The sequence below is a fragment of the Neovison vison genome, chromosome 13, assembly GCF_020171115.1.
Source record: "Neovison vison isolate M4711 chromosome 13, ASM_NN_V1, whole genome shotgun sequence".
Lineage (NCBI taxonomy): Eukaryota > Metazoa > Chordata > Mammalia > Carnivora > Mustelidae > Neogale > Neogale vison.
The window spans coordinates 46,217,236-46,234,561 of NC_058103.1; the positions used below are offsets into that span (position 1 = coordinate 46,217,236).

The 17,326-nt window shown below is 35.4% G+C and overlaps 1 protein-coding gene across 8 annotated transcripts in view; it reads left to right on the forward strand.

The window, feature by feature from the left end:
- DDHD1 (DDHD domain containing 1) overlaps positions 1-17,326 on the forward strand; it is an 83,640-nt gene that overhangs the window by 43,265 nt on the left and 23,049 nt on the right. For all 8 annotated transcript variants that reach the window (XR_006381693.1, XM_044231097.1, XM_044231095.1 and 5 more), the window contains 2 exons: positions 5,263-5,369; positions 10,587-10,693. Coding sequence is in view for 7 of the 8 variants with exons in the window: in XM_044231097.1 (XP_044087032.1) it covers positions 5,263-5,369; positions 10,587-10,693 (214 nt within the window). In the remaining variant the exon portion in view is untranslated. The remainder of the gene's footprint in view (positions 1-5,262; positions 5,370-10,586; positions 10,694-17,326) is intronic.

Here is a 17,326-nt window from a genome sequence, read left to right on the forward strand (position 1 = left end):
TAAAAAAAAAAAAAGTTTCCCCCACAAATTTGGCTCTAACCTAGCAGCCAGTATGAAGAAAAATCTAATCAGGGCTTTCTGCCTGGCTCAGTCTGTAGAGCATGCATCTCTTGATCTCAGGGTTATGAGTTCAAGCCTCATGTTGGGCATGGAGCCTACTTGAAATTAAAAAAAAAAAATCTAATCACATTTATGTGATGAAAACAAACAATTGTTGGTTCCGAGCACACTTGATCTGGTTCTAAGGCTTCAAGTAAATGTGTTTTTTAAGTCCTTTAGAGCACATACTGTGGGATACCAGGAGCTTTGTCCTCAACGACATCTCTATAATGTTTCACCTTTTATTGTAACACCTCTTAATGTCAACTGATGTTGATCAAAGTAAAAATACAGTTCAGCTTTTAAAAACTTTGTCAGATACTGCCAAGCCACCCTAACTTCTGTCAGTCTTCATAGCTTATATTACATTCATTTTTTGTTGTTTCCTCCACCCTCCATTGGTCTCAGTGTTTCTCATGTAGTCAAGACCTATACATTTTGGAAATGTTCTGCCATTTTTAGTAAGGCAAATCTGGGGACATGACCAGTCTTTCTCTCTCCCTTCCTCCCTCCTACACAGCTCTCTTCTTCCTCTTCTTTCCTTCTCCTTTTCCCCTTCCTCCATTCCCTACTATCTTTTTTCATCTTTTTTTTCTTTCCTTTTTTTGAGTCATTCCAGTTAATTACAACCAAGTGATTTAAAAGATATACCTGCTTGCCTAATCATTATCTACACGTGTGACCATTTGAGAAGTAGGATAGTGATCCTGTGGAGTGGAGGACTGTGGAAGTTTACTAGAGAAAAGGACAGTATTATATGAAAATGAAGTGTTTTCCTGAGTTTATAGCTCAGTCAGGGTTCCTCAACTCTTATCAGTTTTGACATATTTGATCAGATAACTTACTATGTCAAAATGAAATACATAAGAACTATACAGTCATCAAACATAAATATGTGGGTAGAGTAATATTAAAAATCTTAAAATATGGTCTTTCTTACACATTCTCATACTGTTAAAACTAAACATTTGAAAAGATGGCAAAGAAACTTAAAAATGCATTTATAGCCCTTATTGGACTATCTGCTGTAAAAAAAATAAAACAAAAACAAAAAAGGAACTTTTAGATTCTGTGGGTAATGAAAGAGGTCATGCCTTCAAGTCTGAAGTTTTGGCTATCATTTATTTTCAGTACTGTTAAAGGAAGCAGATTTTCCTTTTGGCAACCTACAATGTATTTAGACATTTTTAAAGGCAACTTTGGGGCTATATAATCAATAAAATGTAATCATATTGTAAATAATGTCTTTTAAAGTATATTAGAAATGGAGATAGACTTTTTAAACAAATAGTAGTAGGATAGCTAGATAACCATAGGAAAAAATAAAATAAAATTGGGTCCATTTCTCACACTCAGATAAATTTTTATTGGATCACATTTAAACGTAAGAAATGAAGCCATACAAATACTATGCATTTAAAAGGTGGAATTGAGGGGAGTTTGAATTCTTTTACAGTTTAGAAATAGAGAAAACTATCCTAACTATGACTTGATCCAGAAACAATAAGGAAAAATATTGATAAATATTTTCCCCAAAAAAGCTATGTTGACAAAAACATAAAATAAGACAAACTGAGAGAAACTATGTGCAGCTTATATCACAGATAAACAATTAATATCCTTAGTATATAGGGAACTTCGAAAAATAAAGAAAAAATATCTGGCTACCTTTTAGGAAAATGACCTAAAGAGGTGAACAGCTAATTCCCAGAAAAGGAAATGCTCAACCTTGCTCATCAAATGTAAATTAAAATTGCACTAAGATGCCATTTATTGACATGAGATGAGCAAAAATCAAAATTTGACAATATTCTCCGTTAGCCAGACTATAGGTGATAGGCATTCTCAAACTGCTGGTAAACTGCAATGAAGAAAAGAGAATGAGGAAATGTCTGTCAAAATTGTATATGCATTTATTTTTCGATCCAGCAAACTTAACTTCTGGATCAAGAATAATACCAGCAAAAATATTTTTTAAAGATGTATGCCCAAAGCTAATCTTTGCAGCATTACGTATAATGGGATATTACCCAAATGTGCATCAGTAAGAGACTGGTTGATAAACTATGGCTGTTTATATGATGGAAACTATACAGTTGTAAAGCAATGAGGTGGCTCTTTGAAAAGATTGGTAAAACTAAGAAACCTGCAGCTAGACTGACCAAGAAAAAAAGAGAGAATTCAATTTATTAAAATCAGGAGTGAAAGAGGGAACATAATTACTGACCTTACAGAAATCAAAAGGATTATAAGGGATTACTATGTATAATGCTGTGCCAACAAATTAGATAGCCTAGATGAAATGGACAAATTCCAAGAAAGATACCTGCAATCAAACTGATTTGATGATCAGTAAGAAGATATAGATAATCTACATTGACCATTTAAAAAGTAAAGCATTTGAATTAATAAAAAAAAAAAAGCTTCCTTCAAAAAAAAAAAAAAAAAAGGCTACCGTAAGGAGAAACAAACAAACAAACAAAAAAAAACCCTATAGACCAGTATCTCTTATGAATACAAATCAATTTTCCTTATGGACACAAAAATCCTCAGCGAACTGAATCCATCAGCACGTAAAGATTATACACTATGACCAAGTGGAATTTATCCCAGGAATGCAAGTTTGGTCTGACATAGTTTTTTTAAAAATCAATCAAGAGTAACAGAACAGGGACACCTGGGTGGCTCAGTGAGTTAAGCCTCTGCCTTCATTCAGCTCAGGTCATGATTTCAGAGTACTGGGATTGAGCCCTGCATCCGGCTCTCTGCTCAGAGAGATAATAAATCTCTCTCTGTCTGCCTGCTGCCGCTGCCTGCCTCTCTGCCTGCCTCTCTGCCTACCTGTGATCTCTATCTGTAATATAAATAAATAAAATCTTTAAAAAAAATTGTTAATAAAAGGAAAGAATTAACCACTCACCCTCCTTTTCTCAGTTCATAAACTATTGGGTTATACTACAAAGCAGCCAAATACTTGAGGTGAGGAAATTTCTCTTTCTAGAAGTATAAGTTTTATAAACAAATAAGGAGTGATGGAATCTTAATAAATTAATCAATGTAAATAATGATCATCATAACTGCTAGTGTCACCAAAAAGAGATGACCACATTGTATGCACCTGTGAAGTAGTAGTCTTGTCAAACAGTAGAACTTGAATGTGATCAAGCCCCTGTATCTCACTAACAAATTACAGGAAATAGAAGACAAAGAACATGTTAAACAACACCATGAGGTTGCAGTCATTAAAAATCAGACCCTGGGGCGCCTGGGTGGCTCAGTGGGTTAAGCCACTGCCTTCGGCTCAGGTCATGATCTCAGGGTCCTGGGATCGAGGCCCGCATCGGGCTCTCTGCTCAGCAGGGAGCCTGCTTCCTCCTCTCTCTCTCTCTGCCTGCCTCTCTGCCTGCTTGTGATCTCTCTCTGTCAAATAAATAAATAAAATCTTTAAAAAAAAAAAAAAAATCAGACCCTGATGGGGCGCCTGGGTGGCTTAGTTCGTTAAAGCCTGGTCTTGATCTCAGGGTCCTGGGATCAAGCCCTGCATGGGCCTCTCTGCTCCACGGGGAGCCTGCTTCCCCCTCTCTGCTGCCTTTCTGCCTACTTGTGTTCTCTGTCTGTCAGATAAATAAATAGAATCTTTAAAAAAAAAAAAAAAAAGATCAGGGTCACCTGGGTGGCTCAGTGGGTTAAAGCCTCTGCCTTCTGCTCAGGTCATGATTCTAGAGTCCTGGGATCAAGCCCCGCATCGGGCTTCCTGCTCTGCAGGGATCCTGCTTCCCCCTCTCTCTCTGCCTGCCTCTCTGCAAACTTGTGATCTCTGTCTATCAAATAAATAAATAAAATCTTAAAAAAAAAAATCAGACCCTGATGAACTCTACAAGACAAAAACAAATTACAAAACAACCCCCCCCCAAAAGAGGAGTGAGGGGCATCTATAGATTAAGAGATGAATAAGAGACATATCCACCAACTACAGTGCACAGACATACAATAGTCCCCCACCTTATCTGCAGTTTCTCTCTCTGTGATGTCTGTTATCTGGTGTCATCTGCATCTGGATGCAGGTGATAGTAGCCTAACACTGTGTCACAATGCCTACATCATTCCCCTCACTTCATCTCTCTGTAAGGCATTTTATCATCTCATGTCATCACAAGAAGGATGAGTACAATACAGTAAAATTTTGATAGACCACATTCATATAACTTTCATTAAATTATAAGTGTTCTATTATTAGTTATTGTTATTAGCTCTCACTGTGCCTAATTTATAAACTCTATCATTGGTGTGTATGGGTAGGAAAAAAACGTATAAATAGGGTTCAGTATTATCTGCAGTTTCAGGTAGCCACTAAGGGTCTTAGAATGTATCCCCACATTTAAAGGCAGGGGGACTCTTTGGAGCTCAATTCGAACAAATGTAAAACTATATTTTGTGTTATAAAATAACATTTCTAGTCAACTGGGAAAATGGGACCACTGAACTACTATTTGCTGAAATTAAATTGTTAAAAGTTTTGGTGTGATAATAGTACTGAATAGGTTGTGCTTTCCTTATGTTTTAGAAATAGCTACTAAACAATTTACAGGTGACATGATGTGACATCTGGGATTTGCTTTTAAAATATTATGGGAGAAGGGTGCTACTATAAAGGCTGAGTGTGAGAGAATTCGGGGGAATGATAGAACTAGTCTGTATCTTAATTGTGATGCTAACCACAAATCTATACAACTGACACCCAAAGGGAAAAGAACCCAATTCTGCTGTATCTTAATTTTAAAAATAAAATTTAAAAATTCATATTATGGACAGAAGGAGTGGAGGAATAGATGAAATAAGGCAGGCCATGACTTGCTAATATTTGGAGCAGAATGATGTCAGAAGTGGGGAAATTCATTGTCCTCTCTCTCTACTGAAGATTTATATATATAATTAGAATAAAAGGAGGAAGCTTGTAATACTTGAAATCACAGGTGACAAATTTAGGGAAATATTCAGGTTTCCTAGTATTGTAAATTACTGCATAGTATAACAGTGATTGAAACATTATAGGATGAAGTTAGAAGTGAAAGTGATATGATTAAAGATATTTTATACCATATAAGTACATATGAGAAATTACTTTGATAATGTTTTCTTTTGTTTTTATTTTGTTTTCTTTAGGATGAGAGAAGCTGCAAGAAAAATAGAAGAAAGGCATTTTTCCAACCACGCAACACATGTTGAATTTCTGCCTGTTGAGTGGCGGTCAAAACTTACTCTTGATGGAGGTACAGTTTGTTTAAAAATTAAGTGATTTAATCAGTGATAACAAAGTGTTGTTCATTGGGAACAAAGTGTCATTTAGTTGTCTTAAGGCATAGTCACTCTTTGTTATAGATTATTTAAGAAAATCCATTGATTTTTATTTTTATCTTCTTTTTTATTAACATATAATGTAATTTTTGTTTCAGGAGTACAAGTCTGTGATTGATTTTTAAAATAATTATATTGACATATGTTGATTTAGATCACCATGTAGATTTCACACATAGCCCAGTTTTCATGCATGCCTTCTGTAGCTTAGGGGACAGGGCGAGGGGGATAGGGAGCATGTGGAGGGAACAAAATATTGTCTCAAGTTTTTGACAGAAAGTGATTTATTGACAACTTTAAAAATATTTGTGGTCCACAGTTCCATATGAGCTTATATTTTCTTTCTAATAATTTTCTTTTCCTATATTTGGAAGACAAAAATCTCAGGTTTTTGTTTTCTTTTGTTCCTGCATTCCCTGGGCTGGTGAATTATAATCTAACATAGAGAAATTATACAATATATTTGTTTAAATAAAATCATTTTTGTTTGCTTCCTTAAAGAGTTACAAGCTAAAATATGCACAAAGTTGTGACTTTTTAATCTTTAAACCATTAGGATGGCACGTTTCAGTTGATGATTTGCATAATCTGGAAAATGAAAGCGTTGTTCTAAACTTGACATCAGCTGCTGTTTGTGGGCTTTTCCTGGGTGCCTGGCACTCCATAGTTCATTCTGCATGTATTTTCTCATTTAATTTTCTCATATGTCTTTGAAATATACCTACTTTGTTTTCTCTATTTTACTTATAAGGAAACTGAAACTCAGTGAAAGGTAAATGAGTTTAACTAAGAACGGCAGACAGAATCTAGATCTGTATGATACCAGAGCCCTTGTTCATCACAGCACTAACCTGCCTCCCTGGATGATTTCCAAGGATTATTCCAAGCCTGTGATTCTATCTCATAGTCAGTTAGGAATGTCAGTTTTAGCTTATGAACCTAAATGGTATCCGAAGTTGTAATGAATTAAAAAAAAAAAAAAAATTGCTAGTGATCGAAGAAGACTTCTTAGCAGCAGGAGCTCACATATAAGGTTCTAGTGTAATTAACACTATCTTTTGGGCTTTTCCCATTTACCCAGATAAATTTCTGAGGCTGCTCAAGAATGTAGGCAATATGAATGAACTAATATTTAATAAAATGGAACCTGTAATTTTCCATCAGGTTTAAACTACTGTGATAGACTCTCAAGGCATTATGTTAAGTGAGAGAAACTAAAGTAAAAACACCACTGTTTCTCTTCTCAACACTTCTGATAACAAAAGTTATGGAGGTTTTTTCCCATACCAACCATTTCTCTAATTCTGGGTGTCCTGCAATTGGCCTGTTCTGCCAAAAACTCCCCAGAGAGAGTGCAGTCAGATTCAGGACTCAGACCCACAAGACTGCCCCCTGCTTCAGATGCCGTCACACATTACAGATTGTCACTTGTACTTCTGACTTATGGCTGTAAGTTGGGGGAGTGGGGGGATCCTGTGACCCCATCCTAAGGTTCAATAATTGGTCAGGTTCACAAAGTAACCCACAAAACTTAGGGAAGCATTTACTAGTTTAAAGTTCACTAGTTTAAAACACATTTACTGATTTAAAAGGGTGCTACAAAGGATACAATGAAAAGCCAGATAAAGAGATAAAGTAGGGCAAGGTATGGGGAGGGGGTTTAAGGGAGTGTTTAAATTTAAAAGGGCATTTTTTGGGGGTGATGTAACAGTTTTGTATCCTGATTATCCTGGTAGTTATGCAAAAGCATATATGCATTAAAACTCGAGTGAATTTTACTGTTTGTAAATTCAGAAATATTGATAAAGGGTATTTACCCATCATTGTCCTCATTAGTATTCAAGGGATAAATTCGTTTCCTTTAGAGTAGGAACAAGCTAAGGATGTCTACTCTTACAACATATACACAGTTTGAAATCTTAACCACTGTAATGAGATAAGGAAAAGAAATAGTTTTAAGGGATGGGAAAGATATGTTTTCATTTGCAGGTCTTAGCATTATCTATGCAGAATATACAAAAAAAAATCTAAGGAAAAATTAATAGAAATGATAAGGTAGTTTACAACATTGTGAAATAAAATATCTATATGCAAAAATAACTACATTTCTGTATGCCAGCACAAACTATTCAGAATAGCAGAAAAATACAAGGTTCCTAGAACTCTAATAAAATATGTATATTTATATTAAAATTTTAAAAAAGATACTCAGTATAACTTTTAAATATATAGAAAGTTCATTTTTGTAAATTAGATGGTTCAATATCTAGAGATATTAATTCTCCCAAACTGATCTATAGATTCCATGCAATTCCAATCAAAATCCCAATAGAGTTTCATAAAACTTAACAAGCTGATCCCAAAATTATTATAGAAAGATCAGAGGCCCCAAAATAGCCAAGATACAGAACAGGAGGGTGGAGAGGGTGTTATGTCCTGGTAGATAACTGGACTATTTTTAGATTTTTAATATATAAGACAATTTAGATTGGCATGAGGATAGGCAAGCAGGGCTGTGCACCAGAGTAGGACCCCTCAAACAGATCTGTGCTTAGTTTGGAAACCTGATGTATGACAAAGCCGACATTACAGTCTGAGGTGAAAGGATGGCCTGTCCCATAAATGGTGCTTGATAACCACTTACTGTAGGGGGAGGGGAGTGAAAATGATTCATACGTCACATTCCAAAAGAGCAAACACATAGGCCAGAACTTTAAAACATATAGAAAAAATATATATATGGCACAAAAACACAACTATAAAGTAACATTGGTAAGTCTAATGAGATTGAAATTAAGAACTTCTTTTTTCTCAATAAACAACATAAAAAAATGAAAGACAAGCCACCAACAGAGAAGATGTTGCAAAAGAACAACAGATATAACCACCAAAGCTTTAATATCCAGAATAAAGAACAGGAAACTTAAATGGAGATAGATAGGCAGACACGTACATACACATAAATGTATATATATGTGTGCATGTGTGTTTTAAGATTTTATTTATTTATTTATTTATTTATTTATTTATTTATTTGACAGAGATCACAGAGATCGCAGAGAGGCAGGCAGAGAGAGAGGAAGGGAAGCAGGCTCCCCGCCAAGCAGAGAGCCCGATGCAGGGCTTGATCCCAGGACCCTGGGATCACAACCCGAGCTAAAGGCAGAAGCTCAACCCACTGAGCCACCCAGGCACCCCAATATATGTGTGTGTGTTTTGTAATATATATTTTTAATTATATATTTTCATATAATATAAAATGTACATCTCTCCTAGTAATCAAGGAGATGTAAGTTAAAAACACAATGAAATACCTTTCAGCCTCTAGGCAAAAATTTAAGAAAGTGACAATACCAAATTTTGGTGACGATGTATAGCATTGACAGTTCTCATTGACTACTGGTGGGAGTGTGAATTGGTACAATCGCTTTGGAAAATGGTTTGTTATATTCTTGTAAAGTTGAGTGTGCACATGCCCTATGACACAGCAGTTTCATTCCTAGATGTATATACCCTAGAGAAACTCCTATACATGTGTACCAGGAGACATGTGCGACAGTTATTAGCATAATTTATATTAGCAAGAAACTAAAAGCAACCCAACTTTTTTTCAAAGGAAAATGGGTACATTGTTAGACATGTGTGAAATACTATACAGCTGTGAAAATGAGTGGATTACAGCTATAAGGGTCAACATCAATGAATCTCAGAGGCACACTATCGGGAGTGAAATAGTTCAATTTACATAGTGTTCAGAAACAGACAAAATGAAATAAAATATTTAGGCTCTGTCACATAGTAAATGCTATAGAATTGGCTAAAGTTATTAATATTAGTGAACCTGTAGTAGATTTATAAACCTTTAAAGCAAGAGTGTAGCTCCAGCTTCTTATTGATGGTTACTTAGGGAGAGGCGCGTGATCATTTAGGGGGATATACTGTGAATTTCAGAGATACTGGCGGTATTCTTACGCTAGATGGCAGAAATATGTTTTCCCATATATAACTTGTTCTCTCAGATGCACGTATAAAATTTCTTTATATGTATGTGTATTTCACAGTAAAAGCTTTTTTTTTTGGAAATGCATTAAAATGCACTGAAACTTTTCATATCAGTATGGTATTCACGTCTTTCACTTTTACAATTTAAAAATGGGTTGTGCTACCCATGTCCTTTCCATCATTGAGAGGACTTCTAGCTTCTGCTTGAATCATTGTCATTATTAGATTGTCATTAATCCAGTCATTATTAGATTGTATTAAAGTAGGGAATAAATAAAAACAAACTGATACAGTGAAAAACTGGAAGATAAAAGAAGCTGCACTAGACTAAAAATACAATCCTTCTCCTGCCTAAATGTGCTTTCATTTTATGATGTTCATCCAAGTATAGGGCTTCTTTGTCTTTCTGTGGGAAATGCAAAGTTTCCTCTGTCTCAGATCATTTCATTAGGCATTTCAGAGAACAAGCTTCCGAAGATAGAATTTCCATGGGTTAGCTCTAATTCATGAATACTAAATTGTTTGCAGTGCAATGTACGTGACTTTCTTTTTTCAAAAGCAAATTATACCAACTTGACCTTGTTTACTGTAGAGGACCTTTGCTGATTTGCCTTTGTGTGTATTTATAATTTTGCAGCTTTTGCCCGTAGGACCTTGGGTTCACTAAAGAGAGGTGTATGTAAAGCATAGGGAAGCTTTTTAATTTGTTGCTAGTTTGCTACCAGTGGTGGTGAGCATTCCACATGGGTATTGCCAGGCCTAAGGTACAGAGGCCAAAGAAGAGAAAGGAAACAGAAAAAGAGGTACAGGAAGAGTGAGGTTGTGTCCCTTAACACTTGTTCCAAGAACAGAGATGGCCTGCTTTTGCTCTGGGTACCCCTAAATGTCATGCAAAAGCCAGTACATAAGAAAAATTAGTAAATCTTTATAGATTTCATAATGGCTTTCATCCTTAATGTTTCCTTTTCTTCCTGTGTCCCCTTTAGTCTTGTACTGTTTTTGTTTTTGTTTTTGTTTTCAGCATTTTGCAAGAAGGGAAGGTTCATTAGAGCCAAAGCCAATCTTGAATTTTTAAACATGAGCTTAAACAAAGATCTTCTGTAAGTTTAATTTTTTTTTTTAATTTGTAGACACTGTCGATTCCATTACTCCTGACAAAGTACGAGGTTTAAGGGATATGCTGAACAGTAGTGCAATGGACATAATGTATTATACTAGCCCACTTTATAGAGATGAAGTAAGTATCATGATTATCTTGTTACTGTTGGTTATTTTTTAGAGTGATATGTGTCCTGAATTTTAAATTTTCATGCGCTTTTTTAATATAAGCAAATGAGAATTTACAGGAATCCATTAACTTTTAAATAGCCTGCATTTAATTGTAAATTTGATTATCTCCAAACTACACATTGGGAAACCCTTAATAAAATGGATAATCTTGGAAGTCGGAGGTTAGTTAGAAAACAACTCTTTGGGGGTGCCTGGGTGGCTCAGTCGTTTAAGTGTCTGCCTTCGGCTCAGATCATGATCCCAGCATCTTTGGATCGAACCCCACATTGGGCTCCCTGCTCCATGGGGAGCCTGCTTCTCCCTCTCCCTCTGCTGCTCCCCCTGCTTGTGCTTTCTCTCTCTGTCAAATAAATAAATAAAATCTTTTAAAAAAGAAAACAGCTCTTTGAAAAATACCAGTTTTCATAAATCTTAATTATGACTGTAATTATTGTCCTCACGAAAAAGTTTTAGACACTTAAGAAATTTCCTTCAAGTTTTTTGTTTTTAATAGATTTGCTTTTATTGTGTCATTTCTGTAGTAAATTTGTTCTTAAATAGTAATGTTGCTGATATATCACAAAAATAACCCGGGGGTAAGGGTAAAAATTTATTCAGAGGGATGAGGGACTCTCCACTGAATACATTTTGTCACTTTATTGGTAAGAGAAAAAGAATTCTGTTTCATAGGAATAACCTTGTTAATTACCTAGCATGCGTTAGCTTGCCTAATGCTCATAAAAACCCTGTGAAGTAGGTATAATTAGTATTCTCATTCAAAAGGTGAAGAAACTGGTGAGGGAGTAGTTACCAGTAGAGCTGCTCTGCACTTCTCCATGCCAGTTCATTTCTGATTTTTTTCGTTCCAAGTCATCCCTGACTTCACTCATGATATCCCTTGTATATCTACAAAAATATGTTAGGTTAAGTGCCACAGAACTGCCTTCTCTTTGGGCTGCCATCCCCTCAGGATTTTTCACCATTCCTTTTTCTATATCCTCTCATTGTCATGTCCCAGTCTGGGGCAAAGTCTGCCTTGATCTGCTTGATAGCAGTAAAAGAAAGTATAATAAACAGTAAAAAGAAACTATACAGGACCTCATTCTAACCCAACAAGGAAAGCGTGGTTCATGAAGTAAAATACTGTTAATTTACATGTTCGTATCTGTTGTTGGATATGTTCATACCCACTGTTGGCCCTTAAGGTTAGGAAATTGAACTATGGTATTTCAGGTGAAACCAGTAAGGGGAAAAAAAAGAGAATGGCTGAGAGCATATAACATATACACAAACACCCTCATAAAGCAGAAGTATACCTTATACACACACACACACACACACACACACACACAGGTATATGGTTGGTAGGTTTCCTAAGAAGGTATCCTGAATGTTTAAGGGTAAAATGTTCTGAGGCCTGTCCCCCAAAACTAATTATTAAGAGCTTTTTAAAAAAAAGTTTTAAGTTGACATTAATAACCAGAAAAACTAGAAAGAGAAGAGTATCAGACTCAAAGCTCTGACCATTGGCTAGTGATGACTGAGAAAGTAGTCACTTTCTATTTTACCCTTTTATCTCCAAAAATAATTATCTTCAGAATGGAATTGAATAAAACAGATATTCAGTAGAAAGAAGAAACTGATCGCTAAGATAAATGAAACAGAGAATACCCAGAGTGGTTTGTTGTTGTTTTTTTTTAAGATTTTATTTATTTATTTGAGAGAGCGAGCCCACACGTACAGTAGTTAGGACACAGAGGGAGAGGGAGAAGCAGGCTCCCCAGCTCCCCACTGAGCAGGGAGCCTAATGCAGCCATCCCAGGACCCTGAGATCATGACCTGGGCTGAAGTCAGACACTTAACCGACTAAACCACCCAGGTGCCCCAAGAACACCAAGCTTTTTAAATTAGTTTGCCTTTTAATCCAGTTGAATTTTGTGGAAAAGCACCAGAGAACTTGTGGCTGAGATCTGTCATCATTCTTGAGCAACATTTCCTAGACATCCTTAACTAGAACAATTACTTGGAGTACTCATTAAAAATACAGGCCAGAAAAACAGTCTCAAGGGGGTTATTGGAATTTAAGGTCTCATAAATATGAATTCATGATTTTGAAAATATGTGTATATAGATAGCTATATATTAAATGTATATGTGTATATATGCATGCATATATTTCCCACCCGTGTGCATTAAAAGGGCCAAGAAGCAAGGATACCCCAATCTAATGAGCACATGTAGCACCCGGATCTTTGTCTCCTGTACTACTATTACCTTCTAAGAAGAACTAGGTTTCCTTGGGAAAATGGCTGATTCCAGGCGTGGAGTAGGATAGATACAGATCAAAGCTGGAACCAACTTGTCATGACAGAAAGTAGGAAAATGCTTGGAAGAATGATGGGGTGGGTCACAAGGGCATAGAAGCCAAATTAAAGAAGCAGATCCCACTGGCCAAAGCTGGAACAATTTGAGCACCAAAATAATCAAGTAATTATTATTACTTATAAGGAATTAGTAGTAGTTGTTTTAATATAGAATTATAATAAGGATAATATAAGGAGTTATAAAATCACTGAAAAATTCATAATCTGAATCAACTACACATAGATAAACAATGGGGGAGAAAGCTACTGTGCCCACCATAAATGCAGCGGGGTTTCTGAAAAATGTGGGAGGAATGCTAGAGGAAAATCCTCATTTTGCAGCTGTCGTGGTAAGATAAGGTAAAGAGGCTTGGGAAAGATTCGTCAATGGATGCTTCATTGAGGGCCTTATTTTGATGAGGAACAAGATATTTGCATAGTCTTAAAGTATATCCTCACTGCGTATTAGTTAAAGAACAGGCATAGAGTGGAGAAATTAGACAGCACCTTTACTGGGTGTTAAGAGGGACACTCAGATGATACAACATCATTTATGCAGTACTCCAGTCATTAGGAAACATCAAGCAAATATAGAATGAGGAAGTTCAAGTAAAGTAAGAATGGGACTATGTTCTTTTAAAATGTAAATATTGTGAAAGATGAAGAATGGCTGTGGAGAATGTGCCAGATTAAAGGCTAAAGAGATACAATAGCTCAATACATCTCATCCTAGACCATAACTTGTCCTAGATGGGGGGAAGTGCCACCAAGGATATTAAATCATCTGACAAAAGGTGGATGGTAGATCAGAATAGATGAAATGTTATGTCAAAGTAAATTTATGAAGTCGATTACTACACTATTAGTATGGAAGAGAATATTCCTACTCTTAGGAAGTATATACTGGAGTATTTAGGGGAATAAAGGACGATGATGTATGTAATATATCCTCAAATGGTTCACAAAAAAAATGTACGTGGGTGGTGTGTGTGCTACAGAAACAGAAGGAATGATAAACAGGGTAAAATGCTAACAATGGATAAACCTTTGATAAATGATATGTGGATGATCTTTGAGGAGTTGTGTTTTTTTGTTTGGGTTTTTTGCAACATTTTATTAATTAGAAATTATTTCCAGGTAAAAGGTTAAGAAAAGGAATGAAAAAAAATGGTTTCCAAGGTCTCTTCCCCGGAGATTCTAATTCAGTGGGTCTGAGGTAGAACCTGTGAATTTGTGTTTTTTAACAGTTCCCCAGGTGATACCATCAGGGAAATATTGTGAAGAAACAAAAGAAAACTTAGTGAGAAGCAAGCAGAAATTGTTCTTAATGTTAAGAAAGGAAAGCTGATTCTTCAAATCAAGCCACTTAGCACAAGGTTGATGTTAGCTAGTATTCTAGATTAAATTATTATTTTTTTTCTTTTTAAAGATTTTATTTATTTGACAGAGAGAGCACAAGCAAGGGGAGAGGGAGAAACGGGCTCTCCACTGAGCCGGGAGCTTGATGTGGGGCTGGAACCCAGGACCCTGAGATCATGACATGAGCCAAAGGCAGATGCCCAACCATCTGAACCACCAAGGCGCCCCTAGACTAAATTATTTTTTAAACTGTATATGTTTCCTTAAAGAAGTAATGATAAGTAACAGCAATCAGGAGTTCTTTAGAGAATTATATCATGCCCGGTGAATGAACCTTATTTAGTTTACTCAAGAGGCATAGGAAAGAGTCTTTTTTTCCATCCTCTCAGTTAAAATAGATGCCATTCAAAACCTGTCACTTACCTAGCTGTGTGACCTGAGACCAAATTTCTCACTTTCTCAGCTTCCTTGCTTATAAAATGAACACAACATACCTACTGATAAAGTTGTCATGAGGATTAAAGATGTAATGTATATAAAGTTCCCAGTACAATTCCTCATCCTTAGATTCTCCAGTTGTGATTAATTATCTGTCTTTATGTATTTCAAGGGCTCCCATTTAAGAAAAAAAAGGAATAGACTTATTCTGTTAACTCTAGGAAATGAATAAGGATCAGTGATAGAAAATATGGAAAGGAACATGTTTGTTTACTAATGAAGAACTTTGTAAGTAAAGCTGCCTTAAAAAAAAAAAATAGAAATGTCTCAAGGGAAAAAATTGTAAATAATGTGATATATTTTAACTAAACTTATTTTTAGTGATCATTTCACAATTTATACATGTATCAAATAGTTATGTCGTGCACCTTAAACTTACACAATCTTATGTGTCAATTATATCATAATAAACTGGAAAAAAATTGCAAAAACTGGAAGTGTCCACCTTAGAGTGGAGATGCTCACTGGGGTAGATGCTGAGCAACTTACCAGGATGCCAACGAAGAGACTCCTGCCTTCACAGCAGGAAAGTTCCCCTTTCACTGGAGATTGTGAAATGTTCATGGGAGGACCCTAATTAGTGATTGCGCCAATAATCATTAAAAAGCCATAGTTAAGGGAAAACTTTTAGTATTTCTCGGGTCATACTTTCCAAGGAAAGTCCTTTTTAAAAAAAGGAAACTAATCCAGACTACAGAGACCTCATCAGAAAGTCTTCGGCCCTGACTTTTAACCCTAAATAAAGTAACATGAAGAATCCAGAGAGAACTATGTATCTTGTACATCTGAACTCTCTTTTCAATGACTTTTAACAATAATCTTAAAGAGAATGGTCATGGCCATCTCTTGTTATTTTTACTTGAAAATCATTCAACTGCTGCTTATGACTAAAACTCTGTAAATTGCTTTTTCTCATTAAAATGTCCTAAAGCAGAGAGAAGGACAAAGGACTAATTATATTCTTTAGCCATACTTCGTCAGTTTGGGTTCTCTCTTGAAACTGCTGACTTTTTCCTTTTCAGTTGATTTTCTTCATAAATTTTAACTTCTAAGCAGCTATGAAAATTAAAAACTTAAGCTTCTGAAAACCTGTCAGTGACCTACCATGTAAGAGGTTGATTAGATAATATTGTAAAATTAATAAATTAATATCACAGGGTATATCATTAATCATGGTTCATATATATCAAAAGAATATACTTGGTCACAAAGGGATCATAGCTGGAAGAATATAATTGGGAAAAAAAAGAAATATATATATATATATATATATATATATATATATATAAAATTGGATCATTGAAGAGAAGGAGAAAAAACCCTAAATAGTGTTGACTTTATGGACACAAATAGAGGTAGAGTTCTCCTTTTGCTGCTGACTGGATGGTTTATCCATTCTAAGGTTGTATACAACTGTTTAAACTTGGCTTTCAAGATCATAATGTTTTGGAACACAAACATTCCTGTATATTGTAAGCTATGGGCAAAGATTAAAAATGCTACCAAATCTAGATATGTTCTAATAAGGAAACATGAAGACCACTTCTATTCAAGTATACAATTATTAAAACAAATGAAAGCATCAGCTCTTCAGAAACTGTGCATTCTGTGTATTCATTCCATGGTGAAATTATTTTAACATCAAATAGACTTTTTCTGTCTTGGATATTTATCCTTGTTTTGTTATCCATATATGATTACTGAAGTATTGGATATAGTGAGAAATGCTTTAAAAATTTTTTATATAAGATAGGTTAATCACTGGTAGAGATGCTGCTAGATCTTTCCCCTTTTTTTAATTTTTAAATTTTGATGGGGAGGGTGGTATTTTAAAACAAAAGATTCGATACCTTTTGCCAGAATATTTAAGTGTTTGTCTTTTAGTGTGTCTAGATTTACATGGTGTGTCTTAAAATCAAGGACATCAAAAGTAAAGCTGTTAACAAATGTTGCTTTTGAAGGAATTTATCTTGACTATACGTTAGCTTTTTCTGGACGTCCTTTCATGTAGACTATAAATCAAGAAAATTACAAATTTTAAGGGTTTCCTGATATTCTTCTCAAAGCTAAGTCCAAAGCACTACACTATAGCTCCCTTTGAACAGAGCCCTATAATATTCATATCACGGTGCATACTCTTTAAACTATATTGACTGTAATTATCTACAACCCATGTCTTAGAAGGTTTTTATATGCGTTTGCCACTAAGGCAGTATAGTAGTTCCTAAAATGCGGTACACAGAACTGCTGAATCAGACAGTCTGGATTGGAGCCTAGCAATCTGTCCTTCATAAGCCCTCCATGTGATTCTGATGCACTTTGAAAGTTTGAGTTGGCTTTTCCCAAGAAAAAAATTGAAATGTCCAATTAAAGAAAACATT